Source organism: Hylobates moloch, unplaced genomic scaffold (assembly GCF_009828535.3).
Source record: "Hylobates moloch isolate HMO894 unplaced genomic scaffold, HMol_V3 SCAFFOLD_1, whole genome shotgun sequence".
NCBI classification, from domain to species: Eukaryota; Metazoa; Chordata; class Mammalia; order Primates; family Hylobatidae; genus Hylobates; species Hylobates moloch.
Window position 1 is genome coordinate 10,934,430 of NW_026652276.1, and position 23,854 is coordinate 10,958,283.

General features: G+C 43.6%; 1 protein-coding gene across 2 annotated transcripts in view; it reads right to left on the reverse strand.

The window, feature by feature from the left end:
* Nucleotides 1-6,670: 6,670 nt before the first annotated feature.
* Nucleotides 6,671-23,854, reverse strand: part of CAB39 (calcium binding protein 39) — a 110,790-nt gene continuing 93,606 nt past the window's right edge. For both annotated transcript variants that reach the window (XM_032753950.2, XM_058437434.1), the window contains exons 6-9: nt 17,372-17,431; nt 13,615-13,680; nt 9,844-9,987; nt 6,671-9,225 (exon numbers count right to left, since the gene is read on the reverse strand). In XM_032753950.2, the coding sequence (XP_032609841.1) occupies nt 9,037-9,225; nt 9,844-9,987; nt 13,615-13,680; nt 17,372-17,431 (459 nt within the window). In that variant the 3' untranslated portion in view covers nt 6,671-9,036. The remainder of the gene's footprint in view (nt 9,226-9,843; nt 9,988-13,614; nt 13,681-17,371; nt 17,432-23,854) is intronic.

A 23,854-nucleotide genomic window follows, 5' to 3' on the forward strand; every position in this document is an offset into this window, starting at 1 on the left:
TCCTAAGAAGGGAAACGAACTTTCTTGTAATTTTAGAAGGCTTGCTCTAATAGTTGCAAGGATGTTTGACTTGCAACCTTGAAACTAAAGCGTTTTAAGGCAGGACATGATTTGCTTTTGATTGGATGGGGGAGGAGGCCAGGCAAGGGTGATTCCCACATTGCTAGCTTAAGAAACCAGGAGGCAGTGGCGCCCTGAGCTTTGGGGTCCTGATGGGTGGGCCTCCATCAAGTTCTGTTTTGGACACAGTGCGGGTGAGATTGTTGTTGACATCTGTGTGCTGCAGCCGCTGGGCAGTTGGTGTATTAGTCTGTTCTCATGCTGCTAATAAAGACATACCTGAGAATGGGTAATTTATAAAGGAAAAGAGATTTAGTGGACTCACAGTCCCACATGGCTGGGGAGGCCTGACAATCATGGCAAAAGGCAAAAGGCACGTCTTACATGGCGGCAGACGAGAGAGAACTTGTGTAGGGGAACTCCCCTTTATAAAACCATCAGATCTCGTGAGAACAGCATGGAAAAGACCCACCCCAATGATTCAATTACCTCCCACAAGGTCCCTTCCACAACACATGGGAATTATGGAAGCTACAATTCAGGATGAGATTTGGGTAAGGACACAGCCAAACCATGACAGTGGGGAAGTGAATTCTGGAGAAGGTGCTGCGTGTGCTGCTGCATCCCCAGACGCCCCTGAAACCCCCATGCCCTTGTACTTGGTAGCATGTGCAGGATGTATATCATTGTCCCCACCCCAGCCATTTTTTCCCACCTTTTCATTATGAAATATTTCAAGCATACAGAAAATTGAAAGAATTTTACAGGAAAAAAAACATATAATGGAAAAGAGACAAATCTTCATGCAAAAAAATGGTAAATAATGTATGTAGATACTCCATTCTCAGGAAGGTGGAGCATAACCCCCTACTTGGTAGGTGTGGGCTGCACATAGTGACTTCCTTCCTCAGAGTACAGAACTGAAAGAGGGAAAATAAAAAGCAATTGTGGAGAAACCTGACAAACACAGCCTCAGCCGGGCGATCAAGGTCAACAGCAACAGGGAGCAGTCATGTCCATAGTGTGTACCCCTGATATGACGTGATGAAAACAGCACTTTAGGCTGGGCGCGGTGGCTCACGCCTGTAATCCCAGCACTTTGGGAAACCGAGGCGGGTGGATCGCTTGAGCTCAGGAGTCTGAGACCAGCCTGGGCAACATGGCGAAACCCTGTCTCTACCAAAAGTACAAATCAGCCTGGCGTGGTGGCACATGTCTGTGGGCCCAGCTACTCGAGAGGCTGAGGTGGGAAGATTGCTTGAGCCTGGGAGGTGGAGGTTGTGGTGAGCTGAGATCGCACCACTGCATTCCAGCCTGGGTGACAGAGTGAGGCCCCATCTCAAAAAAAAAAAAAAAAAAAAAAAAAAAGTCCGGGCGCGGTGGCTCACGCTTGTAATCCCAGCACTTTGGGAGGCCGAGGCGGGCGGATCACGAGGTCAAAAGATCGAGACCACGGTGAAACCCCGTCTCTACTAAAAATACAAAAAATTAGCCGGGCGTGGTGGCGGGCACCTGTAGTCCCAGCTACTCGGAGAGGCTGAGGCAGGAGAATGGCGTGAACCCGGGAGGCGGAGCTTGCAGTGAGCCGAGATTGCGCCACTGCACTCCAGCCTGGGTGACAGAGCAAGACTCCGTCTCAAAAAAAAAAAAAAAGAAAGAAAGAAAAAGAAAAAACAGCACTCAATCTGTATGGTCTTCCTCCCAAACTCCATAATCTCATCCTAATCATGAGAAAAAAGGCAGACAAATCCCAGTTGAGGGAGATTCCACAAATACCTGATGAGTACTTTTCGAAACTGTCAGCAAAAACCAAAGTCTGAGAAACTCTCAACTAAATAGAACATAGGAACCTGGATGGGATCTGGGAACAGGAAAAAGACATCAGGAAAACATAAGGAACTCAGAATAAAGTATGGACTTTACCTAATAATAGTGTATCCATATTGGTTCCTTAATTTTAACAAATATAACACAGTCATGTGAGATGTTAATAACAGGGAAGATGGGGTGCAGAGTATATGGGATCTCTCTGTGTCATCTTTGCAACGTTTTCTGTAAATCTAGAACTCTTCCAAAAAACAAAGTTTATTAGCAACCAAGACAACCATATATCTACAACCTAAACTCTATCTTTCACATGTTACTCTCACGCATCTGTCCTGCCCTCTGTCACTCTTTTCTTCTTTTCCTTTCTTTCTTTTTTTTTTTTTTTTTGAGATGGAGTTTTGCTCTTGTTACCCAGGCTGCAGTGCAATGGCACGATCTCAGCTCACCACAACCTTCGCATCCCAGGTTCGAGCGTTTCTCCTGCCTCAGCCTCCCGAGTAGCTGGGATTACAGGCTTGTGCCACCACGCCCGGCTAATTTTTTGTATTTTTAGTAGAGACGGGGTTTCTCCATGTTGGTCATGCTGGTCTTGAACTCCTGACCTCAGGTGATACGCCCACCTCGCCCTCCCAAAGTGCTGGAATTACAGGCTTGAACCACACCGCGCCCGGCCTCTGTCATTCTTTTCATAACCCCTTTAGACTGTCCCTGCCTTTTTGCTCAAAACGGCGTCCCGGAAGCCCAGGGCAGTTGGGTCCACGACATCCCAGGTTCTCTGCTGTTGCCCAGATTTGCCCTAGGAATGCTCCATTCCCTCCAGCTCAGCGCCTGCTAAAAGCGAAGAGCTCTACTGCCACCCAGTGGACATTTTTAAAAAATGAAAGCAAGTTGACTGCAGAAAAAGCTCATGGGGACCCCGCAAGGCAGAGAGGCCCCTTCAGGCGTCTTTGAGCTGCCTCAGCACCATTGGGTGGGCTCTGCCTCCACACAGACCCTAGCCCTGTCTCCACTGTCCCCATCCAAATTCTTATCTCAGCCTGGACGTTTCCTAAAATTCTGGCTCCAATTCCTAATTGTGCAATCATTTTGTTGGGCTAGACTGTATCTTTCAAGTCTTTTTTTTTTTTTTAAGGGGGCAGAACATGAGAAAATCTGGAGTTTTCCAGTTTTGCTAGCATGTTTGATGACCATGAAGAACTATTTGGGGGCAGATAGTGTGTCCTATCCAGCTGCTTTTGAAAGAATAAGAGTCAGGGGGCACTGGCTGACTGGGGGACAGCAAGCCTGTGTCGGGGGTCTCAGAACAGCTTCTTCAGTAGGAACTGTGGTCAAGAGCGGCTCTGCTGAGCTGGGCTTCTCCCTACCTGGTGTCAGGCTTTGATGCATACTCAGGGGCCAGCCTCTCTTAAATATTGAGGCAAAAGAGACAAGAAGGATGCTTCCAGAAAGGCGGGCAACCCTGTTTGCTGTCCCACTGGCCTCTTCTTTCAGGAGAGAGCCCTCTCACCTGGCTGACCAGGGGCATGGCTGAGTTAGAAGAAACAAAATGAGCATGTCTTAGTTTGGGTTACCCCAGAAGCACACCCTCGGATAAGGGTTCCAGTGTTGGTTATTTATTTGGGACTTGATCCCAGGAGATACTACAGAGTGGGATGTGAGCCGGGGATGGAAATAATCTGATATAAGGTTTCTAGCAAGCTGGTTAATGCAGTGGGCATCAGAGCTCAGCCCTGCTGGGGCTCTGGAAAGCAGGAGTGCAGCTGTCCCAGCTGAGGGCCAAAGACACTGGCAGCTGAGGGCTGCTTCTGGGGACAGTCATTTCTGCATTTGGGGCCAGAGGAGAGTGCCGAGGCAGAGTCACAGGTATTCACAATAAGCAGAAGTGGGTGTCAAGGACAGGGTGTGGGGCACTGACAGGGCCTTCTTAGTGTGTTCAGATGACACAGGTTGGCACCCAACCCTACCTCACACCCCGGATCTTCAAAGAAACGAGTTCTCAGAAACCAGGAGGTCCTCAATGGCTTAGGGAGAGCCCAGGACCACACAGAGATTCAGCTAAGCGTGAAAAGGTGCCCCTTGGGTTAGGAGGGGACTTGGTGCAGAGGAACCCTCACCTCCTTTTTCTCCACACAGGTGAGGACTTTGTTAAGATGACGGGATATATGCAAATGTCCCCATGAATGTGTGTGAGCAGTGTTTCTGGGGAGGGGTATTTGCTCCCTAGGATTGGTTTGGGCTAGAGGGGACTTGAGGTCTTCATGCTGCAGTCCATGGGAAAGAAAGAGGGAGCCACCAGGGGTGCAGTCTTGCCTGGAAACTTCCTCTGGGCAGAAGCCTCCCCAGCTGGCCTGAGGCACTTCCTGCCTTTGCACGCCAGTTGCGTCTCAAGGAAACAAGACTCAGCTACCAACACTTAGAGCTAGACCATGCTGTTTCCACGGAACACCAAGATTTAGGTGATAATAAATTATTACCAAGGGAAAGGGGCTCTTATGAGCTAAAGCTCATCTGTAAAACCTGTCAATCTTGTGCAGAATGTTGAAAAAATGTCACTCTTTTCCAGAAATCTCTGGGGTCTGTCTTACTACTGAAGTGCTACCTAGAAAAAATAATAAAAATTTAACAAATTGCAAAGGATGAAGTCTTCTGCATAGAAACGGTCTGGCTGGGGCGGTGGCTCATGCCTGTAATCCCAGCACTTTGGGAGGCCGAGGCGGGCAGATCACGAGGTCAGGAGATCGAGACCAGCCTGGCTAACACGGTGAAACCCTGTCTCTACTAAAAAATACAAAAAATTAGCAGGCGCCTGTAGTCCCAGCTACTCAGGAGGCTGACGTAGGAGAATAGCGTGAACCAGGAGGCGCAGCTTGCAGTGAGCCGAGATCGCGCCACTGCACTCCAGCCTGGGCGACAGAGCAAGATTCCATCTCAAACAAAAAAGGCCGGGCGTGGTGGCTCAAGCCTGTAATCCCAGCACTTTGGGGGGCCGAGGCGGGCGGATCACGAGGTCAGGAGATCGAGACCATCCTGGCTAACACGGTGAAACCCCGTCTCTACTAAAAAAAAAAAAATACAAAAAATTAGCCGGCCGAGGTGGCGGGCGCCTGTAGTCCCAGCTACTCGGGAGGGTGAGGCAGGAGAATGGCGTGAACCCCGGGGGGTGGAGCCTGCAGTGAGCCAAGATCGCGCGCCACTGCACTCCAGCCTGGGCGACAGCGAGACTCTGTCTCAAAAAAAAAAAAAAAAAAAAAAACCCCAAAAAAACAAAAAAAAAAGAAAAAAAAAAACCAGGGGGGCACCGTCCTTGGAGATTTAGCTCCCAGCAGACGTGCCCTCAGGTGGAACCTGCCCCACCTTCCAGCCACAGTGGGGACGGACACTTGGCTGCCAGTTCTCAGACAAGAGCAAGGTTTTAGAGGACACTGTAAGGGCACACACAGCATGAAGGCCTCACATAGCTGTGCAGTGACACAGCCTTGTGCAACCACCACCATCCTCTTCAGTCAGCGTGAATGCTGGTGGCAGGATTCCTGGAGGTTCGAAAGCCTAAGGTCCTTATTAGGTACTTGTTGGGTCTGAAGTGCTCAGTGGCGGAGGTGTGCTGGTTGACCGCAAGCAGACCGTCAGCGGGTGAAAGCGGATGGTATTCGCAGTGAAAAGCTCCAGTGGGTCTTTCTGCAGGACTGAGATTGCTGACTGGGGAGAATCTTACCCTGTACTTAACGTCTTCTGGAAACCAGATGGTCAGTGAGGACACAGCCACGGCCAGGGAGAAGATTCCTGACACATCCGGGAGTACCTGAAGGGCGGTGTGTGCTGGGCTGCCCGCTCTTCCCCTGAAGGACAGCTTTGGCACATTGGCAGCTGCGCTTTCTCATGACCGTGAGTGGCTCTAGCCTCCAGCATGAACAAGGTTCCGGGCAGACTGCAGCCTCAGAGCACTTCCTGATCAGGACCTTGTTGGAGCCTAACTAGGAAGGCTGGGTGAGAACCGCACTACTCCTGAGCTGCCTGAAGCGCAATGTTCTGGGCTTCTTTGGCAAGGGGAGGAGGGCATTTGATTGGTGATTGTGGTAGGAAGTGGAATTTGAGCTGAAGCGTGAATCCAGTCCTCAGCCTGGTGATCCTTGGAAGTGGCCAAGTCAGAGGTTATGACTTAATGCACCCTTGTCACCTTTGGGGAACTACACCATACAAGTAGACTGAACTACTTGACAGGAATAACAAATAGGACATTGCTATTCGGATGACGTGTTTTTGGCAAGAGCATGTCCCTTGCCTTCACTCCAGAGAATAAGAGTTCATTTACTGACAGGGGTTAAACTTGAGGGCAGGGTTGTGAACTACGGATTACGAGGCACCCTGGAAGACAGACGAGGTACATTCTTTATGGTGCCAGTTCTTGTTCCTGCTTCCACGGTCCCCTCGCCTTCATGATCATTTCACGTCAGCAACCTGTGAATACCCCGGGCCAAGTGCTCTAGTTTAGCCTCGCAGTGTTGGTAACAGCGAGAGGATCTACTCTTCAAACGTTAGGGTCTAAGAAATGGTGCCATTAAAAGGTGTAATTTTACTCAGGAAGGGTAAGGAAAATATGAGCACGGGGGTGGTGGGGGGGCGGGGGGAGCGAAGCCCCTGAACAGGGAAAGAGGCAGACAGGAATGGGTATTCACTGTCCCTCCGCTTTCAGTTGGTGACAAAATTGGGGCTTGTGTGTCTCCTGATGAAGCTGTTCACAGTAACACAAATGCAACTGTCTACAATACATCATGAAGACAGATAATGCTGTTTCTCCAAAATTTTATTTTAATTTAAATTACAGGGCCAGCCAGATATTCTGATAAGAAATTCACTTTTCCTTAGGAGAAAGAAAATGCTTTCATGGCATTGTTAACAAATGTATACATCTCCACTTTTTTAAGGGTTAAAAATCACATTAAGTAACTGCCTTATGTAAAATTAAACCTTTATAACACAAAAAGAAACCACTTCCAGTATAATAGTCTTGGTAATATGAATATATTAAACGATCATAACTTCAAATGCAACATTTCAAACTTAAATGTTTTCACATTGTTTTGCTTAAAAACAAAACCCAGGAAGTCTGAACCACCTTCAGATTCCAACGCAAGAGTAACACGTTAATGTCTCTGACACGCTGCACCCCTCACTGTCTTCCACCTAAAAGGCTACAACATCATTGCCAAAGTGGAAGCTGTTCTATACGTGTAGGTTCTAAGAATGAGCTTGGCAAGAAGACATTTCTTCCACTTGGTGTAATCCATGTTTTTACACTAACTCCATACACACAGCACTACACCACAAAGCCAGGACACCACATGACGGCCAAGTCTTCCTTCCTAAACATCCAAGAGATTTCCTTTTCAAGGAGACTAGATTGCCTTATTTCACACAGATTCTGGTAAAGACAGTCTCAGGAAATGCCAATTATGATGTAGACTGCCATTTTAATAAAAATAAAATATATCTATATTTTCTGGAGCTATTTTCCTAACTGGTGTTCTTGAAGGTTTTAAAACCTGCTGAAACAGCAATTGGGAGGCCCATTTTACTGGCCAATATATAATTCCATTAGTAAGAGAGGCTAGCAAAGAATAATCATATCAATTTCTTAATCAGCTGCAGCCATGCTGAATTTGAACTGGCAAACTGATTTGTAAGTTGTTAGTTGTGATCTTCATATCACTAACATGAACAGATACCATTCTAATAACTTTACACAGATATAGTCTAGAAGACATTGTTCTGCCGTGGTCACAGTAACAGAAAAGTGGTGCAAAATCAGTTACTTTATAAATACTGATAATTTGCGGCATTAAGGAACAGGACATTAAAAAAAATAAATTTCCCCATAGGACACCTATGACTAGGAAGTCATCTTTTCCTAAGAGAAGCCAAAGTTTTAATTATTCAGTTCACAACTATTGTACTGGGTTACTTAGTCTAAGAAAGAAAAGGTGCTCTATAGAGGTTTCCCACACACACAAAGAATCAGCATTAATTTAGCATAATCTCTATCATTCACAGATCTGGCAGATTCATTAACTCATTTTAAATGAATAAGGCCAATAGGATGCAGGAAGGTGTGGCTGACTGAGCTCCAGGGCTGTATCGCAGCTTATTGATGGCACCCCATTAGGTAACCGAATACAAAGGATTGGTTTACTTTTTTTTCTTTTAATGCTGTGATACTTAAATGTTAAATCAGCATTTTCATGTGATCTGAAGTATTTCAATTACATATGAGCATTCATTGTTTTTTTGCAAAAACTCAGTATTAGGTAATAGTTACATACTACTACAATAACATTCCTCTGCTGTACAAATTAAACCATTTAAAAGAAATGAGCATTCTAAGAATTATATACAAAAGAAACCTTTAAGCAGTGTTGAAATGAAATGCAAGGTGTCACTGCTAGCTCTACTGTTTTAAAATATCTTCGAAAAGTAAAATTAACAAATACCTTCAACATATCCAGGTTTACAAGTCTCAAGAAAATCAAATGTCAAAAAATTCTAGAAAGCTGTGAAAAGCATATATACATTTTCCTTATGATCTTATGAGGCTTCTTTACACTTTTAAGAAGTTGCTAAGTTTCAGTATCAATTTATTCGCATGTCAACTCTATCTGCCCCCAAACTCCCATTTTGGATAGCTCCCCTCTGATTTCAGATAAAGCTCTGCGTCATCTTCCTTCAGCGAAGGTGCGCGATCTGACGCAGGGATGCCAGGTGTGCACTTGCCACACTGCACTCAGATCGCCAACAAAGATGGGTGCAAACACAACACATAGGTCTCATCTGATATCGATGCCCTCTTTCCTAAACTACACTCTCATCCATACATTTGCCTTCATGAACCCAGCCATGTTCAGAACTCCCATAGCACAGAGTCTTTGAATTCTGAAATGACACAAAGATCAAGAGAAAGCCCACATGTGCCCTAGTGTGCAAGCAGCAGCAGCTACGATCTCCAACCTGGACTGAAAAACAAAAGGGTAAAATGAAAAACCGTTCACTTAACAGCAGATTAGCAGTAATGTTCCTCATGAATCAATAAGAGTGCCTGATGCTGAATAGCTAACAGCAAACGCTGAATTTGGATTTAACACAGATGTTTATTGGAGATTAAGCTTCTTGCTGAGCTGGTCTCTTCAAATCCCTGATCTGTTTAACTAAATAGGTCTTCTCGTCGTTAAACTGCTCGTCCTCCGTCCTGTCATTCTGAAACTTGCTGAGGAACTCTATGAGTTTGGTCTGGTTCTTGAGGAGGATGTCTAGGATGGGCTGTGTCTTGTTAGGATTGGCTACAAATACCTGCATGGAGAGAAATGCACGTGAGGCACAGAGAAAGAACAAAACGCAGCCACACCTGAGCTGCGGCCACAGCGCAGAAAAGCAGAGCTATGCTCTCCTGGGGTGGCGCTGAAGTCAGGGTCATCAGGTTTTACTTTAGAAGGCCTTATTTTACAATTTGGAAAAAAATTAATAATTACATGTTTTAACACAAATACGACTGATAAACTCATTCTGCCAGCCCTGCAACACAGTGTTTAGTATTAAATACAGACTTTGATTTTAGGATAAAATGGGCAGAAATTATTCCCCAGCACAAGAGGTCAGATTGGATTTTAAGAATGAAACCTCCACAGAAAGCATTAAGAAATGCTTTTGTTTTGTAGTTAATACTCTTCTAGGCCAAAGATAATGACATTCCTCTATAAATAAACTTTCTCGTTCCCAAATCCAAATAGTAACCCCTGATTCCGGGTCTACGTTTCTGTTTAAAAGTCATAGCACACAAATGTGAAAAGTGTCTGAATTTAATTAAGTCACCTGGATTACCAAAGTGAGGCTAATAATTTCCGTTATTTGCGAATGAAAGAAGACGAACAATTCTAGTGGACGGTATCATTGACGGTTCTAGTACTCTACCTTAAAAACGTGAAAGGCCTCAAACTGGATGTTGCGACTTTTGTCTCGCAGCAGGTTCATCATTAATTTGAGGTTCTCAGGTTTACTGATGTATTTTGTCATAATTGTGAAGTTGTGTCTATCTAGTAGTAGTTCACCGAGAAGCTGAGAAGACATTTAAACAATTACTCTTACCTTGTTATTAAAATTTAAACAAAAATCAAAGTTTAAAAAATTTATAATCATCATTAAGTATAGAGTATTAGTAGGCACTCAAAAGACCGAAGAACTGAACTGAATTACAACCTAAAAGCTATCAAGGGCCTTCTCTCTGCCACCTGAATGCCTTCCTACCTTTCCCTGAGGAGATGAAATCTATGGGAGGCCTGACACTTCTCTCTGCAGAGGATGTTCAAGATGCCCCCTTGGCCCCGAGTGGGAGACTCTCAAAGCCTCCCCTTTAAGCATGCATTTGTGTTAGCTCACTAAAAAGAAACTATTCAAGAAAATGGTCAAAAGTTACTGATTATTCCTGTTAATTAACCACAAACCTTAGCTTAATTTTAAAAAACTATTTTTAAATTTTATTTAGCGGGACTTCCCAAGATAAAGGGTTTTGTGTCCAAAGTTTTCCATATGTGTACCCTGCACATGCCACAGGTATCATTTTATCACAGCTAATTCAGAAAGGTTTACACAAGTGAGTATTTTTCTGCTCCTTCTTAGGTCTCCTGAAAATAATCCAGTGTTTTCTTACTGACCCCTCATCATCACTAATTATACCAATTACGCTAAAAAACATCTGTTTACTTCAGGGTTTACTAATTTCTGGAGAGTTGGTTATATCATATAAACTCATAACTTTTAAACTGTCACTGCTTACTCTTTCCTAAAACCAGCAGTCACTTCTTCAGGTCGTCAACATGCCAACAACCTGGCCAAGGCTGCGTGTGCAGAGCCAGCAGTGGGGCAGGTGCCAAGCTGCGGTCCTTGTGGACAGAGGCAGAGCAGTGGAAAGCTTGCTCCCTGGTGCCAGCCTGCCTGGGTTCCAATCCTGGCTCCCTACTTCTTGTGAGCTCTGTAATCTTGAGCACATTATTGAACTCCTCTGTGTCTCGGTTCCATCATCTGTATAATGGAACAGTGCCTCTATCTCAGGAGAGTGCAGTGAGAAACGAGCGTCAGTGTGCAAAGCACACATCAGGCCTGCATCTGCAGAGATGTGAGTGAGTGAGGGCTAAGGGAAGAAAAGGCGCAAATAGCGGCTCTGTGTCTTTGCTTTAATTGCTTTTGTTGCTTCCTTTCTGGGTTTCTGGCTATGTTCTAGATACTTGAAGTTTCCAGATAACTGATCTCTGGATAAGTAACTTGTCATCATATTAAATAAAAAATGAGCTGATGTACAAGAAAACAAATCTATTTTACTTAGGCTTTATAAGGAACTCATAGGAAGAACTCAAAGCTAGGCTTCATATCAACGTGAATCACAAAATCTATTCTCGCGGTGAGAAGCAACCAGTATCTACTCTTACAAAGACTGAAAAGTTAGTATTATGTGATTTATAGCTTTAGTGTTCTTTTTCTATCACAGAAACCAAAGAAAATCTGAAGGAAGATGACTTTAAATATGTAATTTTTTTTTAATTTTTGAGATAGTCTCACTCTGTCACACAGGCTGGAGTGCAATGGCACAATCTTGGCTCATTGCAACCTCCACCTCCCGAGCTCAAGTGATTCTCGTGGCCTCAGCCTCCCAAGTAGCTGGGACTACAGGCTTGTGCCACCAGACCTGGCTAATTAATTTTTGGGGGTAGAGACAGGGTTTCACCATGTTGACTAGGCTGGTCTCGAACTCCTGACCTCCATCCATCCACCTGCCTCGGCCTCCCAAAATGCTGGGATTACAGGCGTGAGCCACCGTACTCAGCCCAAACATGCAATCCTTTACTAAAAAACTTGGAGTCTTGCATAGGGAATATACATTTGCTGGCAACATAAATATGGGAATAAATTCATTCCAATGTGGCTACAAAAAAGAAAGTACAATTAAAATCCATCTTTAAAGTATGGCTGGTGCTGAAGCCGCTCCATGTGTTCACGGGGCACTCACAGATCCACCGCTAACATCAACTGCAGGAGCCAGCAACTTGCTTTATATCTTCCTAAGGGCTTGGAAATGGCAGTCTCAGCCTTTCTTTTCATGTTGTAATTCTGAATGGCAGAAGGGTCTTGAAGGCCTTTCTCCTTATCCAAACAGCCCAAGAATCCAACATTTGGTCAAAGTTTATGGATTTGCCAATAACCCACCTCCCCCGGCCCCCGCTTCCTCCCACAATGGCCCTAGAAGCTACTAACCTAGGCTATCCTGTCTGGCCTTTGTGGCCTTAGAAGATACTGACTCCAGTGAACTGTGTGCATCTGTGTAACCGCTGGCAAGAGTAGTATACCTCAGCCCTTTGAGGATCACAGAGCAGGAGAGGCCCCAGGCACCTCCACTCTCTCACACACTGACGTCCAGGGAGGAGAAACTTCTCCCACAGCTGCCAGGAAGTTCTGTCCAATCCCCCAAAGATGAAAGGATAACAAATGATCCTCTAGCCAGGGGAGGGGGGGGCCCAAGCAACAGCAATGAATGGAAAGCAAGGGGCCTGGCTGGACTGTGCCTGTTCCCCAGCTGTGGCTGTCACGGATGCCCTGCTGCAGGAATTACAGCCTTACACGGAAAGAAGGCATATGCTGTTCTGAAAGAAAGTGTGATTGAAAATGTGGACAGTGGAGTGTTCCTATCAAAGGACACAAAGTATTGCAGATGCTCCTAGTGTCGTTTAGTCTTTTCCATAGAAAGATAAGGTCTTCAAGGGAAATTTCCCCACGGTAGGAAGGGGATGAGTGGATGGAGTCTTGGTCATTATCGGTCCAGACACCCATGAGGGGAAGAACTCTGGGCAGAGTCAAATTTTAAATGGACCTGGCAAAAAACTGAATGGAATTATGATTTTCCCTCAAATCCTTTGTGACTTCATCTATATTTCCTGTCGGGACTGCTTACTGACAGAATGGAGGGTATGCACTTATTAACTGCTATAAGAACTTTCTACAGCAGGGGTCAGCAAACTATCAAGGGCCAAACAGTACATATTTTAGACTTTGCAGACCATAGGGTCTCTGGGGCATCTATTTAATTCTGCTGCTGGAGCTCAAAACAGCCACAGACAATATGTAAATAAATGAGCGCGTCTTTATTCCAGTAAAACTTTACTTACAAAAACAGGCAGCTGGCTGGATTTAGCCCATGGGTTGTAGTTTGCCAACCCTTGTTCTACAGTTTAAATCTTAAATTTAACATTGTAAACTCGCAAAGGATATCCTATTTTGATACAAAGCAGCCACGCCTGTCTATGGTCCACAGCCTCACACGCACATCGCCTCCCTCCACTCTCACACACCTGCCTGTGCCACCCAGGCCACAGCCCAGGAGCACAGCACCTGGAGTGCCTTCATCTAGCTGATATGACTACGGCTCAAAATCTCAAAGAATGCACGGCTAGGAGATGAAGTCTTCTTCAAACTGCCGTTCATTCCCTTTCTGTGTCTCCACCTTACTAGGAAGCAGGAAGGTGCTCCACATGGATCACTGTCCAACTCCATTCCTTTCCGCAAAAATCTTGACCCTCGGCAAAGGTATTTATTTCCCCCAAAGGTCTATGACCCATCCTGCACATCTCCCTTTCCCCAAATCCACATTTCAAACACAAGGTGCAGAAATAAGCTATACAAAATGGTCTGTCATACCTTCAGTGACTGTCTTTTTGTCACATAATTTTCTGAATGAAGTAACTTCTCATATTCACTGAAAAACTAAAAGATAAGAAAACATATATCAGGGTTATTGCAAAAAAAAAAAAAAAAAAAAAAAGACTGGTAGGTAACATTGTAAATTAGCTTTAAGGACACGCTTCTCACACCATGAAGGCCAACAGCTGCCCTGGCTCCCCTGCCACTCTCTTTCATGTCTTCCTCTGAGACTGTCAGGTGATCCCACCAATCCCTTCCATGAAGAGGGCTCCTGGGACTGAGCCCCTTCCCAGTTCCAGCCAGGCCCACAGAGAGAGCTTAAATCCAGGCCTCTCTGTCACCCCAAGCTCCCTATGCACAAAACCTAACTCCCCTACCCCTCACACTTCTGCTTGCTGAGTCTGCTCTCATATCTTGATGTTAGATTGAAAAACTAGTATTTTATATAAACAAGAATTCAATTTGTTCAAAGCACAACCACAAAGAGAAAAGTTATCTGCTCTTTCAATGTATCAGGCAAAGAAAGAAAGTAATTCAGAATAGAAATTAAGAGAGGAGAAATTCAGCATTGTGTTAACCAGGCCGACACCGAAGGTGGGGCTTAGGCTCAGACCTGGCGGATGGGAGGGATTTCACTCAGAAATGGAGGGGAGAAAAGAGAATCTGGGCGGAGAAAAAAGGAAGGGCATAGCATGAATGAAGCCCCGGGGAGAACAAAATGCCACAAATTTAAGAACTGACAGGTCCACTAGACCTTCAAAACAGCGGTCACTGGCAAGAGTGGCACTGCTGGAATGGTGAGGGCTAGAAGCCCATTAAAGCAGAGAGTTAGAAAACCGAAATGACAGGCACTCAGGGGCCAAGGCTATCCTTCAAAAACCTAGTAGACAAGGCCAGTTAGCCTTAAGATTTTCTTTTTTGTCTGTTTAAACCACAGATAGGTTTAAAACATTCTGAAAGTCTGCAGCACTAGTATGACTGTTGGATCTTGGTGCTTTCCTGAGACTTTCCTTTGGTCATGGCGAGTGCCAGGGGATGCCTGCTTTGTCATCTGTCCATGAGAGAACTACTGGTGTCCATGCTTTATGATGGGTCCTCATTAGCCATTCATCTGTGGTCTAGAGCAGGGGATGGCACTATGGCCTGCTGCCTGCTTGTGAAAAGTTCTTCTGGAACACATCCATGCTCATTTGTTTACTGAACATGAATTCACTGAAAAGTTTATGTATTATTTACAGCTGCTTTCACAGCACAATAGACAGGAGAGTCAAAGAGACCACATGGCTTACAAAGCCTCAAAAATTTGCTTTCCAGCCTTCTTGGTTTAGAGCTAACACAGAAATATACATTACTCCTTTTGTCTGCCTCTTGGCAGAGGTGAGCTGGCCATCTATTTGGTAAGTATTTGAGTTAGATTTCTCTCTTTTGAGAAAAAGCTGTTAAGTCTACCTTCTCAAATGATCATCAAACTGATGATCAAAACAACTGGACTTGCTTTTAATCAGTAACAAAATATATACATCTCAAGTTCTTGATAAAAAATGCAAGTTAAGATTTTCTGCTGCATCTTTGGATAAGCTTGGTTGCAAGAAACTTTTCATGGAGAACTGCCTGAAGAGAGCATGTATGTGGTCCCTGTTTCCTTCAGAGTATGTTAGATTTTCCTCTGAATTAGGACAGACAAAGAATAAGTAACAAACCTAGATACCTGTCCTCCCACCCACTTCTGGGTTCCTCAGAGACTTGCTTTCAGGGAACTGCATCAGAGTTGAGCATTTTATTTACTGCAATGCCACGGCAATGACTGTCCACTACATGACACTGTAACTTGACTCTCCTTTAAGAATGCCAAGGAGAGAAACCTGTTTCAGGTCCCAGTGCTAGGAAAGGCTACGTTTCTTTTGAGCAGCCAGCATGTATTTTACTCTACAAACACTGTCATCTTTTAATTGCTTTTATTTCTTTCTACACTTTGGTTATTAGAAAGCTCAGAGCCAAACTGGACCAGAATTTAGAGCATGCATTTTGGTGTAATAACCTCACCGGTGGCTTTAAATTACCCACATCCCCCACTCCTTCTCCCTCTGTAAGATCTGACTGCTTTCTATATATTTGTTGCCTCACATACGTTTTTCTAAAATCCTGTTAACTGATGTCATCTATTAACAACATGTAGGAAACTATTTTACTGCAAAATTAAATAGATTTCACTGTAGCAAATGTCTTGGAAATCAGCTAGTCTGTGTCTTTGGTAGGTCTTCAATTACCAGTATGTTGAAAAATCTTTGTGGTGATGATAAATGAGCTAACGTTTATTAAATGCTTCCTGTGTGCCAGGCACTGTGCCATGCACGTCACATACACGTTCTTATCTAATCCTCATGATAATCCCAGTGGACAGGTACTATGAAGAGCCTTCTTCAGGGTGGAAGACCCTGAAGGCACAGAGGGTGCATGAAGGCAGTTGCTGAAGTCTTACCAGCCCCTGGTAGGGCTGAGACTTGTAGCCAGAATCCAGGCAGTCCAAGGCTCAAGTCCATGCTTCTATCTACTGTAAAAAGGCCATGATGATGACAGGGCTGCCATTTTAAAGCAATAAATATACAAGAAGAAACGCACCCATATCCAAATATACATGAGCTGGAATAAAAATAAAAGACCAGCAATTTTTAAGCCATTTCTGAGGCTACTTACGAGGGACTTGTGTGCTCAGTGTTGTGTTATGTTCTTACTGGGAGTGGAGGGCAGGGGGAAAAGACAGGAAAAAAAAAAACACGAAAGAACAAGAAAGCATAGATTTTTGCCTCTAAGAATCTCGTAATGTATTTGAACAGCAAAGTGAATAATGAAGTATTAATAAGACTTAGGATTTCAAAAATTTAAATGAGTACTGGAAAAATTAAAATCTAAACCAAATCTTGCAGGATAGACAAGAATTTTAAGTGGATTGTCATTCTTCTAACCTCTTTACGGGCACCTATCAGAATCTTCGACGACGTGTGGTTAAACCAGTACATCACAACAGTGCTTGTGGGTGTTGTGGAAGATCCCCCTGAGGCTGGCAGAACTGGCAGTGGTGGAAGAGATCATTTCACGCGGCAGCCCTAGAGGCAGCTGTGCGAGTCTAGGGAAGTCAAGCTATCAAGCACTCTGGAAATCACCGACAAATCTCTGCGGGACACTATTACCAGGAACATCTGACATTGACTCAGTGCTGGAAGGGACCTTACCGACAAGCTAGTCCAATGTCCTCATTTTACAATAAGGACGGACTTCTAAGTCCCCAAGCGGTTAAATGCCTTGGCCATGGCCACAAAGGAGTGAGCAGTAGAGCAGGAGCAGAGCCGGGCTCCCGTCCCCTCTGGCCAGTGCTGCTCTCATCCTATCAGCTGCTGCCTCCCTTTCTCTCTATTTGTATGCAGCAGAAATGTGGGGCAACTGATGGAAAAGGAAGGAAAAGTTAAAAAGTCAGATAATTTTCCTACTATCTTTACTATCATTTTAGCAGCAAAATGCTCTATTTTCCTCTTTTAAAGCAATAAAAGCTTCAAAGGGCAGTATGTCAATCACAAAGATCTACTTCTGACCAAGTAATATTCTATAAGCTGTTTAAGTAGAGAAATAACTACAGCACCATTTATAAACATTACATATGCAAAATAAATATTCTAGTACAAAAACCCAATGTAAGTCTTTCATTTCTGGTAACAAAAGTTACAACTTATTATTTAAAAATAGTATTGCATATACTTACTCTATCATAATGCTGTTCCAAAAATTCTGCACTGAGCAATTTATGTCTTGTAAGTAAATCCTACAAAAAGAAAAAAAAATTTTTTACAGTTGTTCTCCAAGTTTTCAAAAAAAGAGAATCCTAAAACATTCCACACCATTTTACCTAATAAAAACTGTTGTTAAAAATCACCATACTTAACATTTGAGCATGAAATTGTATCAAAAACACTGATTCTATAAGAGCAAAATAAAATCATTAATTATTTGGAACTGCAATTTTAATGATTATGATAAGTCATGGATCTACAGCTCTTAGAAAAAATGATAAAGGCAATGGAAATATAAACTAAAGGAAAAGAATAAGGAATTGTAGTGAAATTAAAGTTAATGCTCCCCAAGTGGGCTGGTTATTTAAAAACAAAAACACAAAAACAAAGCTAACAGTAGTGGTAAACTGTCAAACAGCCCACTTAGCGCTCCTGGTGGAGAAAGAGGAAATTTCTTCTATTAGAAAAAGGATTAGAGGCTCTATTTTCTTCCTCCTAAGTTCAATCACATTCAGGTTCATAGCTAATGCAAATTTTTTAGAGGCAGAATGTGTTTTAGGTAAGCAGAATGTTGGTACGATAACGTAGAATTAACAATGACTGTGAACCTCCAGTCTGATTTTGTATTACCATGAAACAGAACCCTATCCCTCACCCTGTAGCTTTCCCAAGGATCAATCATTCAGAAATATTTACTATGTGCCAGGTAAAATTCTAGGTGCTAGGGCTTCAAAGATAAAAAGATATGATCCCTGCCTTCAAGGATCTAGAAGTTAGCAAAGGACTAGCCTTGGTCTCACTGGGTGGGAAAGAGAATGGGAACAAGTGACAGCAGGAAGGCCTGGCCAGTAGCTGGTAAACTAACGGATTGAGGTCCTTTGTACCTCTGCTAAAGAGGATAGTGCCAATCATTGCCTTTCTCCCAACCAACTTTCCTAGTTTTCGTTCCTGTTTATGTTTGAAGGTTGCCCAGGTTACAAAGAACTAGTGTTTCCTGAAGTATGTTGAAATGAAACACTGGTTCTGAGAAATGCTTTAAGAAATGTCCCATGGTCAAGCAAACGAGGGAAGTGCCACAGCTCACTCCAGATGTCAGGTCCTAGACTGCAGAGGGAGCTCTTTTGTCATCTACTTTCTGTGAAAGTCCTTCCCGAAACGGCCTCTGTACAGGCTTTCCCCACTGCGTGGTTACCTACTGTTCGTCTTTCGGACCTCAACTCCTCCTGACTGGTCACCAGCACAAAAGCACTGGACATAGCTGTGACTTTACACTGGTTTGTGGGATTATTTGATTCAAGTCTCTCTTATGCTACACTGTAAGTTCCATAAATACCAGGATCGTGTCTGTTTTTATTAACCTTTGAATCCCCAGCACCTATGCAGTGCCCAGAGCATAGTAAGAGCTTAATATTTAATAAATCAATGAATGAACCAATAAAATCAGGGCACATGTCTGGAAAAACATCACATTCAGCAATCTTCAAAGTATGCTTTTGAGAAGGTTTCTAACCCCACCCTAAAGATTTACAGTTGTTCAAACTGCTGGATGGGGTATGTGTTATATTTCCTGATTATAACAAGGATGGCCAGGAAGGACCTACCCAATTTTTCCCAAATCCTCCTTGAGGATTCAACAGGCCGTATTAGAAAACCTGGAGTTTATTCTGAGTACCCTCAAGAGTTTGGCAAGAAGTGCTACGTTTCCCCTCCAGGGGAAGGAGAAGAGCAAAGTGGTTAAGAGAATTTCTATTATCTTCGTACTGTGGTCCATGGGGTCACAGATGCAGAGAGAGGAACATGAGGACCTGAAGAGGAATATATCAAGTATGGACAGCACCATTTAACATGCTATTGTGGTGTGTTTATGGCTGGAGTTCCGCTGTGGAGGTGCCACAGGGCAAGGTTTGTCTGTAGGGTTCACTGCTGAGTCCCCCACACCTAAAGAATAGTGCCTGGCTGAGGTGGGTGGATCACCTGAGGTCAGGAGTTCAAGATCAGTCTAACATGGTTAAACTCTGTCTCTACTAAATACAAAAACCTAGCTGGGTGTGGTGGTGCATGCCTGTAATCCCAGCTACTCAGGAGGCTGAGGCAGGAGAATCGCTTGAACCCAGGAGGTGGAAGTTGCAGTGAGCCGAAATCGCACCATTGCACTCCAGCCTGGGCAACAAGAGCGAAACTTCATCTCAAAAATAAAAAATTTAAAAAAAGGAAAAGAAAAGAAAAGAAAAGAAAAGAAAAAAAGTGCCTGGCACAGAGCAGGCACTGACACTCTTGGTGAATAACAAATGAATATGTTAACTTAGGAATTCACGTGTCAGGATCCCTGTCAGACAGTGTTGCTTCTACCTTTTTGCAACTAAATCGTTCTGGAGGCCAGTGTGAGGAAGCACAGCAGAAGGAACCTGCTGCTCACTGTTCTGTCATAACCTCATGAAGAGAATGCCAAGCAGGAGGGTCCTGAGAGACACTGGCTCTCAACTGGGGTTGCATTCTTAGGAACAGGCAGGAAGAAAGTATCTACTCTATAAAGCAAAGGCCCTCTAGGTGTTGACATGTTGCACAACAGATTTTTACTGAAGGTTTGAGAGAAGCGAGTATTCACTCTGTAAGGTATCTCAACAGGAGCCAGAGGCTCACAGAAGGGCTACACAAAGGAGGACCTCTAACATCTTCCCATGTAGGGGAGATTCTACGTGTTACCATCTGGAAACTCAGGAAACTGCTGCCAACCAGAAATCAAATCTCAATGGCTTTGGGGTAGGAGAGATTGAAAGGGGCACTCAGAGTCTGCCCAAGGAGCAGTTGGACCCAGTAAGTAACAGGATGAAACCCCTTTGTTAAAAAGGGTCATTCAAAGGCCTGGGGTATGGGGTTGGGGGGGTAAAACACTAGTAGGAAAAGAGCAACTGTTAAGAGCCAGCACAGAGAAAAAGGTGAATACTAAGCTGGGAAAAGGAGGAGATGAGGACAATCAGCAGTGCCTCTATCTACTGAGAGATGAGAAGGAACCTTAGCCTAGTGACTACAGCCAGAAACTTCAGACAGCTCAAACTGGGGTGAGTGTGGGTGGGAGGGGGTGTGTGTAGACCAACAGAATAGAACATAATGGGCAAAGGGCATGCAGACCTGCAAAGCTTAGGGTGCATGCGACCCCAGACCAGCAGAGTTGCTAGGTCAGTCAGCAGAGGGGAGAATAAAAGGATTCCTGATCTTCCATCTATCTGAATTCCAGTCTATGCCATGCCCTCATATAATGGAAGAAAGACTAGGGATCATTTCCCAAGTCCAGCAGACTAAGCAGCCAACTTTTAGGGTGAGCTGAATTTAAAAGCTTCCTAAAAGCTTGAGTTTGGGCTGAAACATCATGTGACTAAGACAGCCCTGGGATCCCTGAAGAAATCCTGCTAACCCAGGGGGCTTATTTTCACATTCATCTTGGCAAACCATTTGGCCCCATTTCCTACTTGATGTTTGATTATGTCTAAGGACAAGAAACTCAATTTTTCCAGTTGTGTGGTTCAGCTCTGGAGTTCTTACAGTGAGAAAGTCCTTCCTGTGCTAGGGTCAGACCTATCCCCAAGTACTTTCCCAGGAACCATCAGAGCTGGCAGATGCATGTTTTGTCCATTTTCTATGGGACCCCACTTCAAATACAAGTAGTGCTCTCATGGCAGGTCCCTACCGAGTCTTCTCTTCTCCAGGCTAAATACGTCCAGTTCCTTTAACCACTCCTCGAATGACAGGGTTCTGAGTCCCCCTCACCATCTACTGTCTTCTGAAAGTCATCTATTTGTCTATGTGCCTCTTAAAAGTGTAGCGCCTGGAATGGAACACATTTATGTGTTGTTACCTGATAAGCTCATAGTGGAGTGAGACTATGAGTTAGCTCCTTAGGTTACATACTACGTGGTCACATGGAGCTCTGGGGGACACATTATCATACTGCTTAATTGTATTGGGGGTATTCAAAATTGTTAAGTCAAAGTGGGTTCTGGTAGCCTGCCTGCCTGGGTCTACAGTCTGACTTCCCCATTTATTGTCTGATTTCAATAAAAATCTCTAGGCTTCACTTTCCTCATCTGTAAAGTCAGTAATAACACCACTTCCTTCCTAGGGTTGAGCATGATATGAAATTATCTCCATTCTAGTAATTATTATACTTAGTATCTCATTTTGTATTATTATTGTGTTATTCCTCCATCCCATGTTTTATACAGTTAGGTCCTCAAGTGGAAGACCTCAGTTACCTGTATCTAACTTCATCCTGCTATATTCTGGTCTCTCTGACCTTTCTAAGTTTTAGGATCCTCTGTTATCTGCTGTCCTTCCCTTCATGGCTAACATCTACACATTTGATAAGTATGCCTTGTCACCTTTTATTTCAGTCACTAATAGAAACGTTCAGCTGGGTGGGGAAAGCCCCATGGAAATTCACTAGAAGTTTCTCTGCAGGGTGACGGCAATTTACTTGCCAATAGCATGTGGATGTAACATACAACTGGTTGTGAATCACTATACTGAAACTCCATCTAGCTCAGTTTTACTGTTTCCATGCAAACAGATTTGCAGAATTAGACAATATCTAGCATATCCTTTGTTGTGACGAAAGAGTAATTCTAACAGCTAATGTTTACTGCATAGACACTGTGTGAAGGCATAACAACTGATATGGTCATAGATGAAAGTTGAGGTTAAACAGCCGCAGACTGGTGTGACCCAGGCAGCCATGCCTTTTATCCCCAACCCCATACCTATGAGTCCAAATGACGAAATTCTTTAATGAATCCATGATGGTGTGGGTACATTTCCAATTCTCAAAACCATTTTTTTTTTGTATTTTTTTTAAAATTATATTCAATTTTAGGTACTGTCACAATGTCAGGTTTGTTACATATGTATACATGTCATATTTGTTGTTCACCCATTAATCATCATTACATTAGGTTTCTCTAATGTATCCCCCCCCCCACCCCACCCCACAGGCCTTGGTGTTTGATGTTCCCCATTGTTCAATTCGCACCTATGAGTGAGAACATGCAGTGTTTGGTTTTCTGTCCTTGCAACAGTTTGCTCAGAATGATGGTTTCAAGCTTCATCCATGTCCCTACAAAGGACATGAATGCATCCTTTTTAAAGGCTGCATAGTATTCCATGGTGTATATGTGCCACATTTTCTCAATCCAGCCTGTCATTGATGGACATCTGGCTTGGTTCCAAGTCTTTGCTATTGTGAATAGTGCAACAATAAATATACGTGTGCATGTGTCTTTATAGTAGCATGATTTATAATCCTTTGGGGATATACCCAGTAATGGGATCACTGGGTCAAATGGTATTTCTATTTCTAGAGCCTTGAGGAATTGCCACACTGACTTCCACAATGGTTGAACTAGTTTACACGCCCACCAACAGTGTAAAAGTGTTCCTATTTCTCCACATCCTCTCCAGCACCTGTTGTTTCCTGACTTTTTAATGATTGCCATTCTAACTGGTGTGAGATGGTATCTCATTGTGGTTTTGATTTGCATTTCTCTGATGACCAGAGATGATGAGCATTTTTTCATGTGTCTGTTGGCTGCATAAATGTCTTCTTTTGAAAAGCGTCTGTTCATATCATTTGCCCACTTTTTGATGGGGTTGTTTGATTTTTTTCTTGTAAATTTGTTTAAGTTCTTTGTAGATTCTGGATATTAGCCCTTTGTCAGATGGGTTGATTGCAAACATTTTCTCCCATTCTGTAGGTTGCCTGTTCACTCTGATGGTAGTTTCTTTTCCTGTGCAGAAGCTCTTTAGTTTAATTAGATCCCATTTATCTATTTTGGCTTTTGTTGCCATTGCTTTTGGTGTTTTAGTCATGAAGTCCTTGCCCATGCCTATGTCCTGAATGGTACTGCCTAGGTTGTCTTCTAGGGGTTTTTATGGTTTTAGGTCTAACATTTAAGTCTTTAATCCATCTTGAATTAATTTTTGTATAAAGTGTAAGGAAGGGATCCAGTTTCAGCTTTCTACATATGGCTGGCCAGTTTTCCCAGCACCATTTATTAAATAGGGAATCTTTTCCCCCATTTCTTGTTTTTGTCAGGTTTGTCAAAGATCAGATGGTTGTAGGTGTGTAGTGTTATTTCTAAGGCCTCTGTTCTGTTCCACTGGTCTATATCTCTGTTTTGGTACCAATGCCATGCGGTTTTGGTTACTGCAGCCTTGTAGTATAGTTTGAAGTCAGGTAGCGTGATGCCTCCAGCTTTGTTCTTTGTGCTTAGGATTGTCTTGGCAATGCAGGCTCTTTTTTGGTTCCATGTGAACTTTAAGATTTTTCCAATTCTGTGAAGAAAGTCAGTGGTAGCTTGATGGGAATGGCACTGAATCTACAAATTACCTTGGGCAGTATGGGCATTTTATGATATTGATTCTTCCTATCCATGAGCATGGAATATTCTTCCGTTTGTGTCCTC